Source organism: Tinamus guttatus, unplaced genomic scaffold, assembly GCF_059628265.1.
Source record: "Tinamus guttatus ecotype Peru unplaced genomic scaffold, ASM5962826v1 Tinamus_guttatus_pri_ptg000383l, whole genome shotgun sequence".
NCBI classification, from domain to species: Eukaryota; Metazoa; Chordata; class Aves; order Tinamiformes; family Tinamidae; genus Tinamus; species Tinamus guttatus.
In genome coordinates, this window is record NW_028288917.1 from 4,546,625 (window position 1) to 4,568,388 (window position 21,764).

At 34.7% G+C, this 21,764-nt stretch overlaps 1 protein-coding gene across 1 annotated transcript in view; it reads right to left on the bottom strand.

The window, feature by feature from the left end:
* CSMD1 (CUB and Sushi multiple domains 1) overlaps positions 1 to 21,764 on the bottom strand; it is a 994,655-nt gene that overhangs the window by 18,429 nt on the left and 954,462 nt on the right. The window contains exons 55-62 of the mRNA XM_088530602.1: positions 13,225 to 13,413; positions 10,695 to 10,868; positions 9,014 to 9,196; positions 5,736 to 5,912; positions 4,377 to 4,556; positions 2,939 to 3,112; positions 1,823 to 1,996; positions 852 to 925 (exon numbers count right to left, since the gene is read on the bottom strand). Of these exons, the coding sequence (XP_088386728.1) occupies positions 852 to 925; positions 1,823 to 1,996; positions 2,939 to 3,112; positions 4,377 to 4,556; positions 5,736 to 5,912; positions 9,014 to 9,196; positions 10,695 to 10,868; positions 13,225 to 13,413 (1,325 nt within the window). The remainder of the gene's footprint in view (positions 1 to 851; positions 926 to 1,822; positions 1,997 to 2,938; positions 3,113 to 4,376; positions 4,557 to 5,735; positions 5,913 to 9,013; positions 9,197 to 10,694; positions 10,869 to 13,224; positions 13,414 to 21,764) is intronic.

Sequence of the window (21,764 nt, forward strand, 5' to 3'; positions counted from 1 at the left end):
GGAGAGCACAATTCTAGGAGAAGCACTGCGTCAAAAAGCAGAAGAATTTACAAAAAGTTTTATTTTATTTTATTTTATTTTATTTTATTTTATTTTATTTTATTTTATTTTATTTTATTTTATTTTATTTTAGTTCTACTGAACTTAACTGTAATATCATATGGCATACTAGGTTCAGAGATAGGAAGGAGACTCAAGGTGATCACCTGAATATTTATACCCAAAGAATCTAACTGCAAGAGGTTAATCAATCTAAACAAAGACTAAGGATTGATCAGTGTTGTATGTATTTTTTTTCCTCAGTCATTATGAATGTCAGTTAATAAAAATATCCTGTAGGGAATTCAGAAATTAAAATACGGACATTCATCATAGAGTACCTGGATCCAACAGATGGAATAATTTTATCTTCTTGACCATGCAAAAAAAACATAAATATTAACTGCTAATTTAGCTACCTGAAGACTTTTTTGCCAAGGACTAAATGGCCTCTGGATCAGACAGGTCTTGGGATGTTAGGCATTTACTGATCATTCATCAAGTATGAAAGAATTATGGTCATAAAACAAAGTAATTACATCATGTCATATCATATTGTGTAATCAATTTATAAATAGTCCTCTCTATTGAACTCTCCTAAGAAAATGAATATATGATGTATTACAAGGTTAGAAACTTGTTCTTTAACCTCTACGTTAAAAAATAACTCAGAATAAAGCCTGATTTTTTATTAAAAAGAAGTGGAAATTTACTAAGGTTTACAATAGATTTCTTAGCCTACAGGTAATTTAATGTATTTATAATGATTAAATAGATCTTCATTTTAGAAAACTGACAAATAAATGAATTACCTCATAACCTCTGGAACTGTTTTGTATTCCAAAATGTGGAGTACCAGGGTCTGTACATGTATTGTGAGCTGGATCTAATGTAAAATGCAAAACATAAAATATATTATTGTATGGAAAGAATAATCTAAAAATGTTTTCAAAGGTTAAGTCATTTCATCAATGTCTAGTTATTACAAGACTTGCAGTATTCATGGAATGTACATATTGCTATAAAATACTATTCCAGATTAAATTTCAAAGATAAATTACAGTACTTTGTTTCAGTACACTGATATTATTTAAATTCCATTTCTTCAGATATCTCTGGCACTGTAGACTTCATAATTAGATTTGTATTCATTATTTCTAAGCTTATCCCTTGAAAGCTTTTTGAAAACATAACATATCCATCCTCTTGAAGTACTATTCACAGTGTGGGTGGCACATACAGAGCAAACACTTCTGCACATAGGAGTTGCAGTCCAGTATTTCTAATAATCTGATTATGTTACATACTAAGCCTACCACTTGCATGTCAATCAATAAGAAGCTGACAGTACTCAGCTGTTTACTGAAATCTCAAAAGATCAGACTCAACACACTTCATCCTTTTGAGCCGTTCAAGCTGCTTTTGCAAGGTCCATAGAGCTTTTTGATTTAGGATTGATTCTAACAAATGTATTTACCTCTTCAGTGATAGAATACGGGTTTTAATTTACTAGAAAGTCTTCTGTGTATCTAATGATTCCAAAAATAAAGGAAACAAATTTATGCATTTGCACTTGCTGACATTCTGCATTTCCTGCAGACAAGCAATCATGTAAATATACAAATGACTTCATATGTGACTGTGTTTATTCTAAAATTTTTATACTCAAAATATAACCTATTTATCTAGTTCTTTTTACACTACACAGAAGTTTTCTATATTTATGATAGTGTAATAGTTTATCAAGAATATTCTCAAGAAAAACAGCATAAGTAATTATTACCAATGCATGTTGGCTGAATTCCACTCCATGTACCATCTGCTTGACAGAATCTTCTTGAAGAGCCTATCAGAATAAAAGGGGGTCTACACTGAAAGTTAACTTCAGATCTATAGGTGAAACTTTTTCCATTAAGTCGTCCTTCCGCTGGAGTACCAGGATCACCACAAAACACAGCTGATACATAAATTAAAAAAAAAAAAGGAAAGAAAGGAATTATTAAAAACTGAACATCAACAAATGTTCAAAAGCCTTCTCCATTGTTCTAGCTGCAAGTCAGACATACTGAGTGCAAATGTCATCTTATAAATGTTCATTCATCTCTGTAGGGTTATAGTGCAAATGAATTCTTTCTAACAGATTAAAATTTATTGTGATTGTTAGAACAGGCATAAAACTTAACCTGAAAAAAAACCCTAGCCTTTTTAATTGAAGCACTAAAATGCTGATAAGATTTGTCTTTCAGAGTAGACGATGTTAGAATGTAATGCTTCAAAATGTATTCAGTTGTCAGAGCAGTTGCCCGCAGGTGAGTAGGCTGGAAATTTTGGCCCTCGTTAAGGAAAAGGAAAAATTTTTATCAGATTCCTGACAAGACTTCAGACACTGAAGGAGAAAAATTGACAGTTTTAGAAGATTAAAATTAAATGCAAATTAAATACAAGCAAAATATGAGGGCGTATACTTGCCTTCAGAAAAGAAAAAAGGATTAACAAAACAGAGGAAGGCTATGAGATTAAGCATTAGGATTCTTATTTCCACCTGTTAATGGAAATGAAAATGGAGGAAAGAAATGAAAAGTTTAAGGGAAAAATTTTAATGATGTTCACCACATGTCAAAGTCAGAACACTAAACAAAATTGTCAGTAAGACAAACGGTGTTGGATCCAATTGGTTAATAAGAGATGGAGGTGACTTTTGGAGAAACCTATGACCTGGAATGGGTAGAACCACTCAATTGCATAGCAAAGCATGCTTTATGGAAGAAGGAAAGAGGACATTCCAGTAGTCCATATATTACCTGATCCAGACAAGCCCTTTTTAAACCACAAGAAAGAAACTGACTGTAGCCTGAGATGATTTAGTGAAGCCCATCATAATTGTACCAAGAAAACTTACGCAAACATTGCGGGATGTCTCCCCGCCATATTCCTCGGCCCTCACAGGAGAGAATGGCTGTGTTAGACAGCTGATAGCCTTCTGCACAGCTGTAGCTCACACTGGCACCCCAGCGATAATCGGATCCTTCCACTTTCCCATAGAGTACTGGTGGAGGGGGGCCACAGGTGATAGCTGGTCACAAAAAGAAAAGTTAGAATTTCAAGATTTTATAGAATGTAAGAGAATGCATATCTAGTCATGATTTTGTAAGCAAAATCATGCATATTTTATGCTCTTCTACAATAATAAAACATCCTATATTGACAGAAGAGCTGATAATAATCAGAAAAACAATTTAAATACAAAACACATCACTTCTAGAGTTAAGAGTTCATGGGCTCTAAGCCAGTGGAAACCAGAAGAATATACATGTCATTTGGTTCTTAATCCCTTTCTTACATATTCATTATTGATCATTGTTCTCAACAAGCTATTGAGCGAGGTAGAAGTATTGTTCATATATTTGCAATAAATACTTGCGTTTTAAATTAATTGTGCAGCTTTATTTAAAATCCTTAATAGCTACTTTCACATTTTTGAAGGTTTTATCACACAATGGACATTGACTTTGCTAGCAATTATGTGGATGACTTTTTACAATCCTTTGACACAATATGAGTTTGATGGATCTATGATGTTTTCCAGCTTCTGAAGGGCTGCCTAAAATTATGAAACCTGGAATGATCAAGCTTACATTTACATATTGATTCTTTCAACAAAGAATGGAAATATGAAATGATTCAGTGAATTCTGCGATATAAAATGCGGTTATTCAACTATATAGATCAAATTTAATTAGTAGGCTAGACTTACACAACACCTTAAAACAATCTAAGACTTTTATATGAAGAAGGTGCCCTTGGCTGTTAAATTTACTACCATAGTTGCTGAAGCATTGCTCAGAATTTTCACCAGGCTAACTTCTCTCTGTGACCTATATGTTAGAGCTTGTAATTAGGTATTTGTGAAACATCTTTATGGTTATTGATGAATGACTAAAATATTTCATTAAGTGAATCCTCTTTTAAGGAAAATTTAGTTAGCAGGATCCCTTTAGAGAATTTTGAACTTTTAATCTGAGACAAAAGAGTCTAAAAAGGAAAATTAATATTTCATTCTTAGCATTTTTAATTAGTGCTCTGATAATTGTATTGCAAACTGGTTTGGTTCTCGTACAGTCATTAATATTAGTATTCTAACTGGCTTTATATCACATCATATGTATGTACAACATAATAAAAATTTAACATAAATACTTATGCAGATGTTTTAGTTATATCTGCATGTAAATTATCCCTGAGGATACTTTGTCAATTTTTCTCTTTTATAAATAAAAACAGTTATTAGTAAAGTCCACAGAACAATATTTCTGAACTTTTTAAGTTCAAAAGCAAACCTTTGCAAATTGGTTTACTCTGGTTCCAAGTACTATCTTTTATGCAAAGCATGGTAGATGAACCAGCAGGCTCCATCAAGTATCCTGGATTGCACTGATAGCTGACTGTCTTGTTAAAGGTGAAATCATTTCCAAACTGAATGCCATTTGCTAATGCACCTGGATCTCCACAGCTGATCACTAATGTAGAAAAGAAAAAAAAAATTCAATAACCATATAATCAGACATTGAAAGAGCAAACATACAATCATATGTAGGTAATGTCTCTTTATTAGTACACAAAGCAGTTGCAATATTAACTAATGTATTTCACAAAAATTAATTACAAAAAATATTTTTTCAAGCTAAAAAAACCCTTATAGTTATGCTATCATTTAGACATAGCATTTTTGTTGGTTTTTTTCCTCCTTCCATACTAGAACTTTCATCATTTATGTCAAATGTTGATTGCATACTGAAATTCCAATTGAGTTAAGAAATTCGTTTGTTTGTATTAGTGTCACTGAGCTCAGAATCTGTTTTCTAATTCTAATGTTTAACAGAGAAGCTTTTTCTTGCTTAGTCCTGGAAAGAAGACCTTATTTTCAGGCAGAGTTTCTTTTCAGCAGAATGAAGTCAGGTGTTATTTATCTGATATCACTTCTCCCAACAAATGGTAGGTAGCTTTTCCAAAATGTTTTAGTATTACTACTCTGTATTTCTTTGAGTAACCCCCTTGTTGGGGCCCTTCTTTGCTGTCACTTTCTCCCCTTCTTCCCCTTCAAGGATTTGGCTGCCAGGTCTCAGGCCAGCTCTGCTGTGGTATTATGGTCTGGTAATATGGAAGTCTCCTGCCAGCCTTGCTACCTCCTTTCACTGCCAGCAACCTTCTCTAGCTGCTCCTTAACACTTGCTCCTTAACAGAATGGCCATAATCTTTACTGATCAGGTTGGACTTAGTTAACTTCGAATGCAGACTACTATAGCAATGTATCCAACTAGATAAAATCTGATTTAGAGCTACTAGTATTTCATCATCTATCCATAAGTTACAGGGCTAAAGGAAACATCGGAGAAATACTTGTTCTTAGCAACAATGCACTATTTTTAACATATGCACTTACGTGGTAAAAAAATACAGAAAAGTTACCAATATATCTCTCTCAAAAAGATATTTCTGTCAACATCTGGTATATATTAGGAAGTGCATATGCCTTTAAGCACATAAAATGTTTATGTATTATAAGAAAATTCTGCATTACAAAAAAGAAGAGAGGGAAATGTTTGTATTTTTTTTAATCAAATCAAATAATGCTTTTCCTTAGAAAGGCTGATCTTCTTACTACTTTAAAGAGTTTGAGGTAGAAAACTATTTCTGACCTGTGCAGTCTGGAGCAGTGCCAGTCCATGTGCCATTGGCAGTACAATGTCGAGTAGTTAAACCTGAAGTTTTGTAACCTTCCCAGCAGGCGTAGATGACAGAGCTGGAGAACAATATTCCATCACTGTACGTTATCATACCATTGGCTGGAGTGCCAGGGTTCCCACAAGATACAGCTGCCAAAAAAAAGTTTTTAGGAATCAGTATTTCTCTACAGCAGAACATAAAAATGAAGGTCAATACTTTTTAAAGAAACTACCTTATTAAAAAGTTATAGCAAATATTAAAAGAAAATGTTTAATGGTTGCATTTTTGACTTAATATCTTACTTTGATTAATTAAAGATGGTAAGTATAAAAAATGTTCATTGGTCTCTTTCACAGTGTGCATGTAAGAAGTTGATAAATGACAGTGCACTTGAGTCCACCTAGTATAATCACTGAACAGAAGAAAGTTCATTCAGAACTTCCTGAGATCAGGCCAGCTGTCTGCAAGCACATTTGACAAGTACATTTTCACATTTGCATAACCTCAGTAAACATAATTTTGAGGAAAAAAAAAAAAGATGGATGCAATTCAAATTAAAAGAATGTCAAATGTACCACATCACTAATTTTGTAGTTAATGGCAGAATTACTCTGAGAGTTATTATAGCATCACAGGAATAGTGACAGATTACAGACATATGCATGCTTTTTTTTTATAAGTGTGTAGATGAATGTGCTTTATATATCACAATATCTCACTGTAGTGAAGATGGATAAAAGTATTTTATGTGGATAATAATTTAGTTCATTTCTTAATGATACAGAGACCATCCTCCAGCCCTGTGACTATACTGCTTACTAGAAACAGTCCCTACCCCATGCTGCCACCTATACCAGTTACACTGCTGGGAGAATCCTGGCCAGTGCAGAACAAAACAGACTTTACATTTTTCAGGTAGAAAAGCACTTCATGCAATCTTTTGCTGATTACTCCATCATCTGGGGTGTTGTCTTGAGTATCTTTTGGTATACTATATACTGAAAGCCAAGGTATCACCTCATGATAGCCATTGAGCTCACAGATTACAGAAGCTCAACTATTTGAATGGTTTGTAACTATTTTGTCTCTGCAAGTATCTCTCTTAAGTTTTCTCTACCATTTTCTTGAAAAAGTGTTGTCTCTTCTCTTGACAGGAGGGAACATTTTACAAAATATTTTAAGATATGCCACTCAGAACTGAATTATAATAGTAGAATCAGCTTGAATATTTGCCCACTTCCTGAAGAGTCCATCAGCTATCAATGCAATAGATTTATCTTGTACGAATATTAAACGTGTACAAAACTGGTAAGATTACAAAAGGAGGGCTGCAAAAATGCCACTACTGACCAGATTGCCAGATCAAAGATTAAAACAATGTAAAGGAGAGACAAAATTAAATGAAATACAGTTGCTTATCCATTACTTCCAGTTCTCATCCACTGACCTAGCACTGAGGAGTGCCTATGAGATGGCCTGAGCCATGAGTCTCTTCTGGATAGAAGTGTAACAGGGAGACACCTGATCTGATGATCTTCAAAGTGATCAAAGAACCTATGCACCATGCAAAAAGTTTATTACAGCTGGTCGGCGCAAAGTCTGAAAGAAGGTGTCCTACAGATTATGAAGGGAAATGCTATTTTCATGCATTTCTATGCTGATTTCACCTCCAAGTGCTATTTTAGTTCCATTTATACAGATCTGCATGTTTCTATGCATGTTCTAAACATGCAGTCAGTGCCAGTATTGATAGAAATCTAATATCTACTGTTTCTCTTTTTAATAGGGAATTTCTTAAAAATGAAATGTCATTTCTCGAAAATTCTGCAGAATGGAATTAATTTAGTGAATGACTTCTTAGACCTCCTCACACTTTCTTGGTACTCCTATAGTCGAAAATATTTATCATCAGAATTTCTAGTGAAACTGTCATTGATGATTCTATTGACATTGTTGCCAATTTAGGGAATGTCAGAACTAATGTCGAATCATGACGGACATTGAAGTAACTTCTGGCAAGTGGCAGGTTTATAGCTGCCCTTCTTTCTTCCTCCCTTCTGCTTATGAGGAAATAAATATTGACAGGCAGACTTTTGAATGCTCTTGGCTGTTACTTGTTTTCTTTAGGTCTGTGGTGATCTATATCAATTACCTCAGCAGAGGCCACATCAGCCAAACAACTAGACACAAAGAAAGGTATTAACACACTAAGTGTTTACCTAGTGTGTGATTTCCTGACAGGTGGAATAAACATCAACTATGTTTACTGAAAAGCAGAATGAAGACATCTGAGATAAAGTCAGTTTTAAAATCAGTGGGTTTAGTCACCATGTTGTGCTATGGTCCCCATAGTCACAATCCCTTACTCATAGTGTGTAAGGGTGAAAATATGCTCTCCTTGTCTCTCGCGCTCTCTGCATTACTTATGCTACAATTAATGTCCTCATGTAAGGGAGGAATGGACATTGTATAACTTAAATTTTCTACCTCCCATCTTAAATTCTCTCCTCTAAATATTGATCCTGTGCCCACTGCTATTTTCATATAGTCATGGTGGGATCTACACTGACAGAAAGCCAGTCCATGCTGAAGAACGCTTCTAAATGAGAATACTGTGATAACACCCCTAACTGGGAAACAATGTGAATTTGTGAAAAATATCTTGTCCTATCTTCCATTTCTTCATTCAGTGTCAGAGATTACAGATACTACAGGACTTGTCAGCTATGCATCCAAGCCAATGAATGAGATCAACCATCCTTTTGAGTATTCTTGAAAAGAACAAAGCCATTTTAAAACTGGCTCCACAACTTCTCATTACTTCTTTTTACTTCTGATACTGCATAAAAAATTATTAAAAAAAGCTTTATTATATTTTTGCATTTTATTCTTAACTGTGATTTCCAGAAATTTTCCCTATTTCATTTCTTTTGAAGAAGCTAGGATAAAACAGTATCTCTCATAAAGATGAGATCTACAATATGTGAAGAAATGGTCATTCATTTGTTCTTAGTTATGAATACAACATTGATGTATAGATATGAATAGGAAGAGAAAGTAAAAATCTTACTTTTTAAAAAATTTTACATTTAACTTCGGTATGTGCTCTCTACTATCAAACTCATTTGTTTAACTGGTATTCTCTCATAATCTACTTCAAAAATATACACTCCAAAATCTTGTAAATTTGGAGTGAGATTTTTAAACAAACCAATAGTTGCTTGTCAATCCCAATGTCATCAGTACCTACCTTCACACACAGGTTGTATACCTGACCAAGAACCATTAAACAGACATGTTCGTTCTGCAGATCCTCTCAGCTGATAACCCATTTCACATGAGAAACGCAGAAGACTTTTTATTTTGAACTCATCCCCAAGTCTAGACCCATGAGCTGGTATGCCCGGATCATCACAATAGCCAGGATTATTTCCTGTAAAGAACAACACAGCAGAATTTTGGCAGAGATATCATGTTTAGCTCTAGTGGCAGTAAGGATTCTTTCTTGCAAATTCTACCAACTGGTTTCTTTTATAATTAATCACTTTTCTTCCAATGGGAGTGAAGCCAAAGCCAAAGATAAAAATAACACATCTTTCTTCTTTGTCTACTGCTTATCTCAAGTATAAACAGAGCATAAAATATAGTATAAATTAAAAATAAAACATTACTACTAGCACAGGAGTCACCCCTCATATTTTTTATCAGTTATCTTTTTGGTATAAATAACATTTTCAACACATTGCATTTTACTGCTCAACTCTGCTACCAGTAATAGCTTCCTCAGAAGTTATTCCTCCTAAGAAGTTATTCCTTCTTAGAAAGGTAATACAAATATAGTTCTTGGGAAACTTATATGTAATCCTCTTTACTCTTGCTATATTTTTTTTCTATTAGAAGTATACTTGAAATAGATATAGTGAATGTCAAGATTAAACGGTAGCTGGTTCCTTGTGCCTATTAAAAAAGGAAAGGAGTCCTTGCCTTTTCCTTATCCTTTAAACTCCTGTGCAAATGTTGGTTATTGTCTTAGTGGACAGAGGAACTGCTGTAAAAAAAGATGTCTCAAACACACCTGGTAGTTCTGATGACCCAAAGAGTTGCTTTTTCAGGTAAAGCTGCTACAGAAAATGCTACTCGAGATGGCCAAGGAGATATGTTTTCAATATGAATTAAAATACACCCTGCAATTTCTGCATCAGCTCCACCATACAGGCCACAAAACAGAATCCCATTATGGTCCTAAATTAATAATAAAAATATGCAAAGTTATTGCAACAGTCACACTGCGTAACTGTGAAGAATATTTGGTTGTCTCACTTTCGGCAATATATTATAGATTTTGAACATAAAATTGTATCTCAGCTAAATCTCTCAGCATCTAAACTGTAGTTCAAACTAATCCACAGTATATCTTCTATTTTGAAAGTCTTTGCTCTCCATCTTTAAGAATATCTCCAGACTTAATTTCTATTACATCTCCTCTTTATTTTTTCAAAATATGTCTAAATAATTCAATTGGCTGAATTTTGTATGTTCTTATATACTTTTTAAAAAAATCATAAACACACTGGTCAAAATCTCAGTAAAAACAATAGCAAAAAAAAAGAATAAATGTAAACAGGTAAAGCAGAACTGTACTAGTGTTTAAATGTTATTTTGTGATATCTATTCACTGTGCTACGCCATTATAATATCTAGCTGAAGAGCAAGGTTAGCAAAGTAATGAAAAGAAAAAAAAAGAAAAAGGGAAAATGCATTAGAATATTTCAATAAATGGCTGCAAATCAGCTGAATGGCTATTGGTGAAATTAAAATACACCTGGAAAAGAAACAAAACACAGACAGATCCCTCTGGAGTTAAAAATTGCTTGAGAACAGCCTTTCATTTAATTATAAGGTCACACTGAGCTGACAGCTGGTAGAGCTACCTGAACAGTGAGGCAGAGTTCCACTCCAGTGGCTATCTTCTTGGCACTCCCTTGTAGAGTTTCCTATGAGACTTCGACCCGCTGTGCAGGAATAGCGAACTATGGAGCCGTACGTAAATTTGTCTCCTGTAAGAACTGCATTGGCAGGTACTCCAGGATGTCCACAAGAAATGGCTAAGGAAGAAAGGGACACACTATATTACAGTGTTTTCATATAGTAGAAAAAAAGCTGTTAAAATCTTTAAATATGAGATTAGTTCCATACAAAATAAAATTCTCGATAGATTTCCACTTTTTCATATTTTTAGTTTAGCTGTGGCTATCAATGGTTTACTGGTCACTTTTAAGAATAGAGACAAAATTTACCTTTAAAACTAACCTCTCTACTTTAGCCTTCCTTCGTATTATACAGAGATCTCTCTCCTTACTCATTTCCACTCACTATCCTAACTCTTACAAAATCCATTTCTTTTAAGGTCTGGAAAAGATAAACAAAACTGAGGTAATGTTGTAATGTGCTTTCACGTTACATATCCATAATGACTGGTAGTTTTATTATACCTACAGAATAAATACAAATAGTTTACACGGGTAAAGAGAAATAAAAAAATAAACCTGTAATATTATTACAGCACTGTGTTGAAGTAAAATGAGCAACAGAAGAAGGAATTACTGATCATTTTGGTGAATTACAAATCACACTTAAGTTTATGCTATTGCATTTTGTTTGTGAAAAAAAACTCCATAAGCAGTTTTGATACAGTTTTGGTATTTGCAAGCAAGTAGTTCAGATCAAGGAAGCATAAGTCATCTTAAAGTATATTATAAATCATATTCTGAATGCTTTTGGTGTAAAAGTTAGGTATCCTAAAAGAAAGGCAATGAAGAATTTTTGCATGACCACAGGGAATAGTCTTCAAACGTAAACAGGGAATACCAAATAAACAGATCAGTTTATCAGACTCACAAATTACTTTAATACATGATCTATGGACCATACATTTCTAGAGAAAAAAAAAGATTGCAAATTATGAACAATTTCTTATGGTTATTACTTTTGACAACAGTCATAATTGTATGCAATACACTGGGTCCTGTGATAAAATCAAACTGACTACACAGTACAGTGCTGCCAAAAACCATGGTCCTGACCTCTCTTCACAGTTGTGTGTGTCAGTTCCTTTCCCTGGGCTGGCAGAAGAGTTCATCAGGTTAAGAGTAAACCAAATCAAGAAACTGCTCTGGCTGAACAGTAATGTCACAGAAAAAAAAAAAAAAGAAAAAGAAAAAAAAAAAGTTTAGTTCTCAGCAAAATCTGTTATCTTAATGAGCCTGTTGCAAGCCCTGACACAATTCAGGAAGGAACTGTAGTGGGTAAAGAGGAGGGGAAGAAGGAAGATCAGACTTTTGCAGAGAGAACCACATTACTCTTAATGTGGTTGTACAATGGTTTGTAGTCCAGGGAATTTTCTCCGATTCAGAAGGTAGAAAGAAGCATCTGCTTTAAGCAATGCCTCTCAGAGGTATTGACTCACATAAAAGGACAATGTTTTGCTATTTTTTTTCACTGTTGAACAAGAACTTCTAGTGATAAAATTTTCAAAAAGAACCTCATGTCCATTTTCAGTTAGAAGTTTATCTATCTTACCTGTCTCTCCAAGCATTTTGCCCTACCACTGAAAACAATCTTATACTTGAAAAACAGAGAGATTGTCATTGATACCTCTTAAAATTAAACTGTACTTGAAAGGACTTTGTGTGACTTTATCTAAGAATGGATAAACAGATCATTCTCACAGAAAATGCTTTATTCATTTCAGTAGGAGTTTTATCTCAAGGATAGAATGCAAAATTTGCCCTGTAGATTTTGAGTATTCAGATAATGTTTCAGTCCATCAGCAGCAAATGACTGCTAGCCCAAAGGTGGCTGAGGAATTTAGGCACTTCTCAGACTTACTTGGAAGTTCCCATGACCCCAGCCTCCATCGTCAGAGCAAGCTTAGGACTTCCTATACTGAGGAGATGGATAACTATGACTTTATTGAAACTCTGTCTAAAGACAGAAGGACATATAAATGCTATCAAATTTCCAAAATGCTTGATGTAGAAAATTGGGTAGCTATTTTAGGTGATTAAGATTCCTCATATTCTTCTCCTCCTTCCATAAGGAATGGTCTTAGATTATCATTCCTAATGATAATATGTTCAGTAATGATTTTAAGTTTCTCTAGCTGTTTTCAAGTAGAATACTGTAAGAATACAGTATATGGGCAATTTACTATTTATTTTATAGCAATTCAAGTTATAGGTCCATAGTTTCCTCTAAAATAATTTTTATATTAATAGCTGAAAGTTGCATACCAGTTTGCCTGAATGATTCTTCACAGAATTATACAATTTACAATATGTTGCTCATAAAATCCAGTTCTGGTTCCCAAAACATGACTGCATTTTTTCAACTTTTAGCACCTTTGCGAATAAAAAATCAGGCACCATTGTTTAATGCTAATACAACTGAATGAATACTTACACAAACACTTTGGTAGTGATCTATCCCACAGGCCATTAGCTTTACAGGTCAAAGCAGATGAACCCAACAGATAAAATCCCTTCTTGCAATGGTATGCCACGCTTGTTCCATATTTGAAACTTTCAGGGTAATTCTGCTGTCCATGCCGAATAGCATTTTCCACAAAGCCAGGGTCAGAACAGTTTACCACTATAAGACAAATAGAGTGTTTATCATGAATGCATAACAGCAACATCAAACACAAAGTTTAACAGTGATTTTTTTTGTTACTTCACTAGCAATTTGTAACTGTGCTACATTTCACCTCAAGTCTTCGATTTTAACTTGATTTTAGTGACATTTAAGGTATGAGGCATTTTACCCAAAATAACTTTTTGTTTTGAAAAAAAAGTATTGTGATCTTACTCTAGTTTCTACAATAGTCTTGGAAGGGCAAATGACTGGAAGCTGAAAGAGAACTTGGAGGCATTTTAAACCTTTTTCTCAGTCATCTTAGTTTGTCCACTTATTTAATTTTAATGAGAGGAAAGCAAAATGAAAATCAAACCAATACACAGTTTAAATCACACAAATATTTTATGTTTAAATTTCCTGTAATAACAAAAATACCAGTGAAAAGTAACAAGAGTATTTTCTGTTATTAATCTGTAGAAAAAAATAAAGGGATAATGATGAAAAATGAAATATTTAATTGTGGGGAGTGACAGAGTAAATTCATCAAAAAGTATGAAGTTATTCTTCAGAAAGCAGTTAAAAAGCAAACAGATTAGGGTTTTTTTTGGCCATGAGTGTCTAGTATAAGGTATATCCCTCCCCCGCAATTGTTCCTTTCACTCCCAGCAGTGAAAACGATGGTTTGTTGGTAGACTGAGAGGAGACACCGAGACCTCCATCACAAACTCAGCTTTGCTGTCTATCCGTCCGACAGCTGCATGAGAAGTTGTTCAGAAAGATTCAGAATTCAGAAGATTCAGAAAATCATTAACTTTTTAAGGTACTGATCGTCAAACAGTGACAGGAATCTACCCTAACAATAACTAGCTTCCATGAATTCTCAATAAAAAAAGAAGCCTGGGTCTCTTTTGAGTGGAGAAGTACATTAGATCAACATTTTTTACTTTCTTTCTTTTCTTTCCTTCTTTTTTTTTTTCTTTTTCTTTTACTTTAAGCTTTTTACTTGCTTTTTTTTTTTACTTCTGAATCATTTTTTTTCAAAATGTTAAATTTTAACACACATATTCCTTAATACTCCGTATTATCTAATACAATAGAACAAGCCGCAAATGTTCACTCGTGTTTAATTTCAAATACAAAATGTTTCATAATCTGCCTGTTCAGCTGAAACCATTTTTCTTCTCAAGTAATGCAGTTGTGATCCCCAATATGACTGCCAGGAAATGGTGATCCATTATCTCACAAATGAATGTCCAAGGTTGTACAGGGTGTTTATCACGGCATAGAACTGAATTTTTGTTTCTTCTGAGACCTATGCCAGTGTTATAATCAGTGCCCCATTTTGCAGTGAATCAGCAAAGCTGAGAAATAACTACAGTAAACTAACATTTTCCTGTTCTGATATCTCTGTTTTAGCAACCATCTTCATTACTACATAAAGAAGCTCTTCGTTTACATAGTAGCTAAAAAGGTAAAAACACACGGAAGTGAATTTTTTTTATGGACTATATAAATCCTCTGAAATAAATATCATAAAACTGTGTGAATTAAGGTGAATTATGGTGAGTTAATATCAATTTAGCAACCTTATTTAAGACTGGATGAGATTAGAAACCACCTTGTCCTGGTGTAACTAAACCTCTTGCTACACCCACACAGATCTACAGTACAGGTGCATTTTATATAGCTTGCATTCCATATTGCCCACATTAACATTATAAATTAGTCAAAAGCAGTTTAAACAAGTACATACACATTTACCATGAGATTTCATTGATGCACATAATTAAACTAATAACTAATGAAATACTGATTTGTTTTTCCTAAACTATATGACAAGACTGATACTAGATGTCTACCTAACTCATTACTTGCAATCTCAACATTTCTTTCATTTCTTTCTCAAGAATCCCTTGACTATACTCTGTGCATTTTTCAGTTAATTATGTTATTATCTGAACATTTTTCGCCCTTTACTTCTTTTCTAGAGCTCCGGGTGCTAACTGCTAAATGGTAATACTGTTAGTAATTTCACCTCTGGCAAGAGAGGGTGGTAGTGTTTTATGCTTGTTCAGCATCTCTGTATTGAAAGACTGTCTATAAATATGGGCTCCAACCTAGTTTCATGATTGAGACTTTGGGACAGTTTTCCACCAATAAGAAAACGTGGGTCTCTACCACTGTACAGGCAACAATATGAATGTTTTCACCACTCATCCCGAAGGCTTAGCTAAAGTTTATGGAAATTCTTTTTGATAAGTTTTGCCAAAAGTGTATTAAGGCCAAACATAAAATTTGCTATTTTCCTTGTCATGATTTTTTGAATCTTAAAGCTATCTGCATGAGTATATGTTTATGTATGCTTGAGTATGTATATGCATATATGAATAAATACATATACATCCTTCAAGCTAAAAAGTAAACAAAATTATATCTTCAATGCTATTTAACATACTCGATAGATCTTTTAAAATATATACATGAGTGTAGTGTGGCTAGCAACGGATGCATAAAGGAGTACTTCAGAAAACAATTTGAGTTGGTTGGCATACAGAACTAAGGCAGTAGTTTCCCTGATTACTTTTCACCCTGGGGACACAGTTGTAAATCACAGAAAGAACAGAAGGAGATTGCTTTCTCTCAATGACAGCTGTCAAGGGTTACATGGGAAATGAATTCTGGCACTCTCAATTTAGTCTGTTGAGAAAAGCAGGAGAATGCTTTAAATCTGCCCTGATGACTTTGGAACTTCACACTGAGTAGATTCAAACCCTTGAGGACAAAGAAGTGAAAAGACCATGTCAGAGTCCTCTAGGCAGCTTTCTGTTAAAAAGTTGAATGATCATCACAAAGTACATCATTCACGGTATTTCATTTCTTGTTCTCTCTCCCTCTTTCTTTCCCTTGACAGAAACAATGCTAAACTTCTTTTTAAACTTTGATAGCTGATCAAGAGTATTTTTTAAACTTTATTTGAAAAGCACTACATGAACGCTGGTATCTAGAACATGTACAGAGATAACCACTCATAATGAATAAAAGTAGAGAATTCACTCTGACTTTACAGCAAATTTTAGGAGATACTGTGTATAACAAGAAAAGAATGGGCGGTCTGTGAACATCTAGTTAGTGTTTGTGGTAATTTTGTAAAGTTCAGTGTAAAGTCAATACCACAAAAAATAGTAACCACTCAATGAGCTAAAAGAAAAAAAAGTCAGCATACAACTTCAATTTGCAGAAGTTTCAAATAAATAGAAGGCTCATTTTTTTTCCTTTTTTAAATATTTTTCATTTTACATGAAAATTCTGCCCATATAAACCATAAAGCTAGAAACATCTAGAAACATAAACCTGAAAATCAGATGTCCTGATATGCTTCTGATTTGTCCAGGCAAAGTAATTTTTCACTGTAATATTACAGTACAAATGTCTTGGGTAATAGTGTAAATCAGCGCTAATAATTTGCCACATAACAGCCTGTTATAAACAAGACCTTAACTAACATCAATCATTTCAATTGAGTATACAGAACTAAGTTGACATATTTTTGTTTGTTAGATGAAAGGCTAAGACATACTTAATTTTTAAAAGCACTCCAAAATATTTCTCACTGATATAAAGATGCCAAATATTCTCTGTGTTACAAAAAATCCAGTCTTTCCTATACCTCCTCAGTGAAAAATTTTGTCTGACTTCTCAGTTAACTAAGTAGCCAATTCATCCTCTACTACAATAAAACTGGAGTCCATAGCCTGTGAAAAAAATCCATAAACTTACAATTAGTTTTCTAGGTTTGAACTAGGTTGTTTAAACTTCATAAAATGATAGTTCTTTTAGATTACTAGATTAGCTAATTAAAAAAAAAAAAAGCATTTGTCTTGTAAACCTATGAAAACTGTTCTTCCCATATCCCTTCCCGCAGTGCACACACAGGTGTGACCCTTACAGATATAAAAGAAAGATAAGTTGTATACTTGTCCTTACTCTTTAGATGTGTTGTCTATATGTACATTCATTTTTGTACTAAGTAGTGTGAATGCAATAATTTTTGTTGTAATAGTACTAATTCTGGAAGCATATCCTAAATCTTTACCATAGGTTGCAATTTTTAAAACATATTGCAAATATATTTTAAAAAGTGTGTGTGAAAAGTGTGTATGTGTGTGTGTAAAAGCATAAAATAGTCATTGAAGCAGGATTATTAGTTTCAATTGTTAACAAGAAAAATTCATATATTTTATCAACATTACCACCACGTTTTTCTTTATACTTGTGAAGGAAATAGTAGGAACATAAATTCTTCCAAGGCATTGCTGTGTAAATCATCATGATTTCTCAGAACACAGAAGATCAAACCTGAACAATACCAAAATCCGTATCCAAAAAAGTTTTAATTTTAAGATACTAAAGATTTTAGTTGCTGTGTTGCAAAAAGTGGCAAATTGATGTCGGCATTCTGGAATGGGGTAAAATACTTCTGCAAATACTGTTCAGAGCTCTCTAATTCATATTAGAATCTAAAAATATATTGAAATCTTTATTTCACACATTTTTTTTCTGATCATATGGTGCTGAAGTGGCATGCATGATCTTTCTCTGTACTGTTTTGTGTGTGTCAGGCAAAAAAAACCCCACATACTTTCTTTGGCATAAATTCCTGACAGCAACTTGTTAGCTATCCTATTAGCGACACAATAGATAGGGGCAATGCATCATTGCCACAGAGTGCCTGACAGATGTCTCACTGTATTTGTAAAAAATATCTGTGTTTCCTAAGCATGCACAGTAATTTAGTAAGAAAATAATATAAAATAAATCTTTTCTTCTGAAATAACCTCAAGCACTATTCAATATTTTGTAGCAACTACATGCAGAGTCTCAGTCAAGTGAAGCCAAGTTTGCTATTGATTCAGGTGAACTCAAGTGAGGTTTGAAAGAAGGGTGACGTAAAATCTCTGCTATATTAAATGATGCAGGTTTGCCAGGAATATTAATCTCTTCAATAGCAGATTATTCAAGTAGTGCGAAGATTTATTTTTCTTACACACAGATTCATGATTAACAATGAAATTTAATAAAAATATTTTTCACTTACAAGTTAAAAAGAAATTTTGGATGGAAAGGCATATTCCAAAAGAAATGGTATTACTCCATTTAGGCAAGGTCAAATCAATTCAACATGAGGCAAAGAGCTGTAAGTATTTAATTGACAGATATTTCAACTAGCAACCAGGTTCAAAACATTTTAATTTACCTTATGTACCATTTTCTTGATATTTTTAACAATATATATATATATATATAAATGACTTTTGGATTTTTTTTTAAATCATGGGTGTAAAATTAACATTTCAGGGTGTTTTTATTTCACCAACTCAGGTGATTTCATCAGCTACAGTGGAAGTGAATTTCTTTATTAAATGCAAATTTTCTTCTTTTTCTTCCATGCAAGTGCAATAATTCAAGATAAAAATTATTTAACTCTTATTGGCAAAAAAAAGGCAATTTAAACTCTACAGAGACATTCATTAAATTAAACTTTGTTTAATAAAGAAAACACAGTTATAAAAGCGTGTCACTAATTTTCATAGAATATTGTCATAACGATTAGTATTTATTGAGCTAAAAATCTTAATGTCAGGCTATCGGTTTCTGCTTCTAGTTAAATGATGTAAATGCATTTATGCTGTAAGGTTCTGGTGAGGCAGTTTACAGTAGGGACGACTCCTTTCTGATATAAAGTAGGGAAACACAAACACAAGTGTTCTTTGGCAACACTGTTAGTTGGTACAGAGGTTAGAATTAGTCTGCTCTGTAGTTTTCTATTTGCTCCTTTTGAAAAAATACCAAATGTTCTTGGGTCACAATGAATTCAAAAGCAGAAATTGAGGGCTGAAGATGCCTCAACAAGATTCTTGATAACACATCTGATCAAGTATTTAGTCATAAGCTAGAAAGAATCACAGAAAGGATAAAATTGAAAGGACCTCTAGAAATCACAGAATCATAGAATCATTATGGTTGGAAAAGACCTTCAAGATCATTTGAGTCCAACCACAAACTCATCCCCACCATGCCTGCTAAACCATGACCCTAAACGCCTCATCTACATGTTTCTTGAATACTGCCAGGGACGGGGATTCCACCACTTGTCTAGGCAGCCTGTTCCAGTGCTTCACCATTATTTCTGTGCAGAAATTTTTCCTAATGTCTAACTTGAATCTCCCCTGGCACAACTTGAGGCCATTTCCTCTTGTCCTTTCGGTAGATATTCATCCAGCTCAATTTCCCTGCTCAAAGCAGGGTCAGATAGTGGGATACTGAGGACTGTATTAAATTCAGTTTTTAATATCTCCATTAGAGACTTTATAAGCTCTCTGGGCAATCTATTCCAGCAGAAAAGCTTTTTATTATATTTAAATTGAGTTCCTCTCAGAAGAGTCTGAATTCATTTTCTTTACTCCCTTCCTGCAGGTAAATATATAAGCTCTCTTTTGACCCTCCTTTTCTCTAGGCTGAACAATCCCAGCTTTCTAAACTTCACCTCATATGACAGATGTTCCAGTCCTTTAATCATCTTTGTTGCCCATCATAGAATCACAGAATCATGGAACAGCTCCAGTAGGCCTAGGTCTCTCTTGTACTGGAGAACTCAGTACATGAACACAGTAGTTGAGATGTGACCTCACAAGTGTTGAGTGGAGGAAAAAGATTCATCACAACATGCTGACAATATTCTTCCTAATGCAGGTCAGGATGACATTGGCCTCCTTTGTGGCAAGGGCACATAAAGGGTCCATGGCCAACTTCTGGTTCATCAGGACCCCTAAGTTTTTCTCTGCAAAGATGCAGAGCTGAATTTATAATGTACACTATCTAGAAAGCCCACATCCCTAAACAATTTTTGATCATAAAACCTATTACAACAATGTTATGAATTAAAAAATGAAAATGAAGACCACATAATTTTTGCCTCCAACAATCAAAAAGTACAGATACGGTCCATATTTACTGTGTATGTAAAAATAAATTTGGCTTTAATACAGAATCACAAAATCAGAGAGCAATTAAGGTTGGAAGAGACCTCTAGAGATCATCTAGTTCAACCTTCCTGCTCAAGAAGGGACACCTAGAGCACATAGCACAGGGTGGCATCCAGGCAGGTTTTGAAGATCTCCAGAGAAGGAAACTCTGCAACCTCTCTGCGCAGCCTGTCCCAGGGCTCGGTCACCCTAACAGGAAGGAAGTTCTTCCTCACATGGAGATGGAACTTCCTATGTTTCAGTTTGTACCCATTACCCCTTGTCCTGTCACTGGCCACCACTGAGAAGAGTTTGGCCCCACCCTCCCCAGATTCACGCCTCCGATACTTGTACATGTTGATCAGATCCCCTCTCAATCTTCTCTAGGCTAAACAGGCCCAGCTCACTTAGTCTTTCCTCTTGAGATGGATGCTCCAGTCCCTTCATCTTTTTTGTCGCTCTATGCTGGACCCTGTCTAGAAGCTCAATGTCCTTCTTGTATGGGGGAGCCCAGAACTGCACGCAATACTCCAGGTGAAGCTTCACCAGGGCAGGCAGTAGAGTAGAGGGGCAGGACCCCTTCCCTTGACCTGCTGGCAACGCTCCTCCTGAAGCAGGCCAGGATCCCATTGGCCTTCTTGGCCACAAGGGCACATTGCTGACTCATCGTTAATTTGTTGTCAATGGAGACTCCCAAATCATTCTCCATGGAGCTGCTTTCCAGCAGGTCAACCCCTAATCTGTACTGGTGCCTGAGGTTATTCTTCCCCCGGTGCAGGACCCTGTACTTGTCCTTCTTGAACCTCATGAGATTCCTCTCTGCTCAACTCTCCAATCTGCCCAGGTCCCTCTGAATGGCAGCAAAGCCCTCTGGAGAGTCAGTCACTCTATCCAGTTTGCTGTCATATGCAAACTTCTTGAGAGTGCACTCTGTGCTCTCATCCAAATCACTGATGAACAAGTTGAAGAGCACTGGGCCTAGTACTGACCCTTGCAGGACACCACTGGCCACAGGCCTCCAACTAGACTCAGCCCCATTTATCAGCACCCTCTGGGCTCTGCCATCCAGCCAAAGAAAATCTTACTTAAATGTGTCACATGAAACAAGAGAGTGTGCTCACTAATGTTTAATAGGGCAAATAAGTAAGTATATAAGGGAAAAAAAAAAAAAAAAACACTTGATCCTAAACAGGAATAGTTTGCTAATTTCTGTTTCCCAGATCCAATATTTATACTGTCATGCTAGTTATCTCACTTGCATAAATTCTGTGAGTAGTGATTAAGGGAATTGCCATCTTTGTATTCTTTTAGTGAGAACAAAGGATCTAATTTCTCACAAACTGA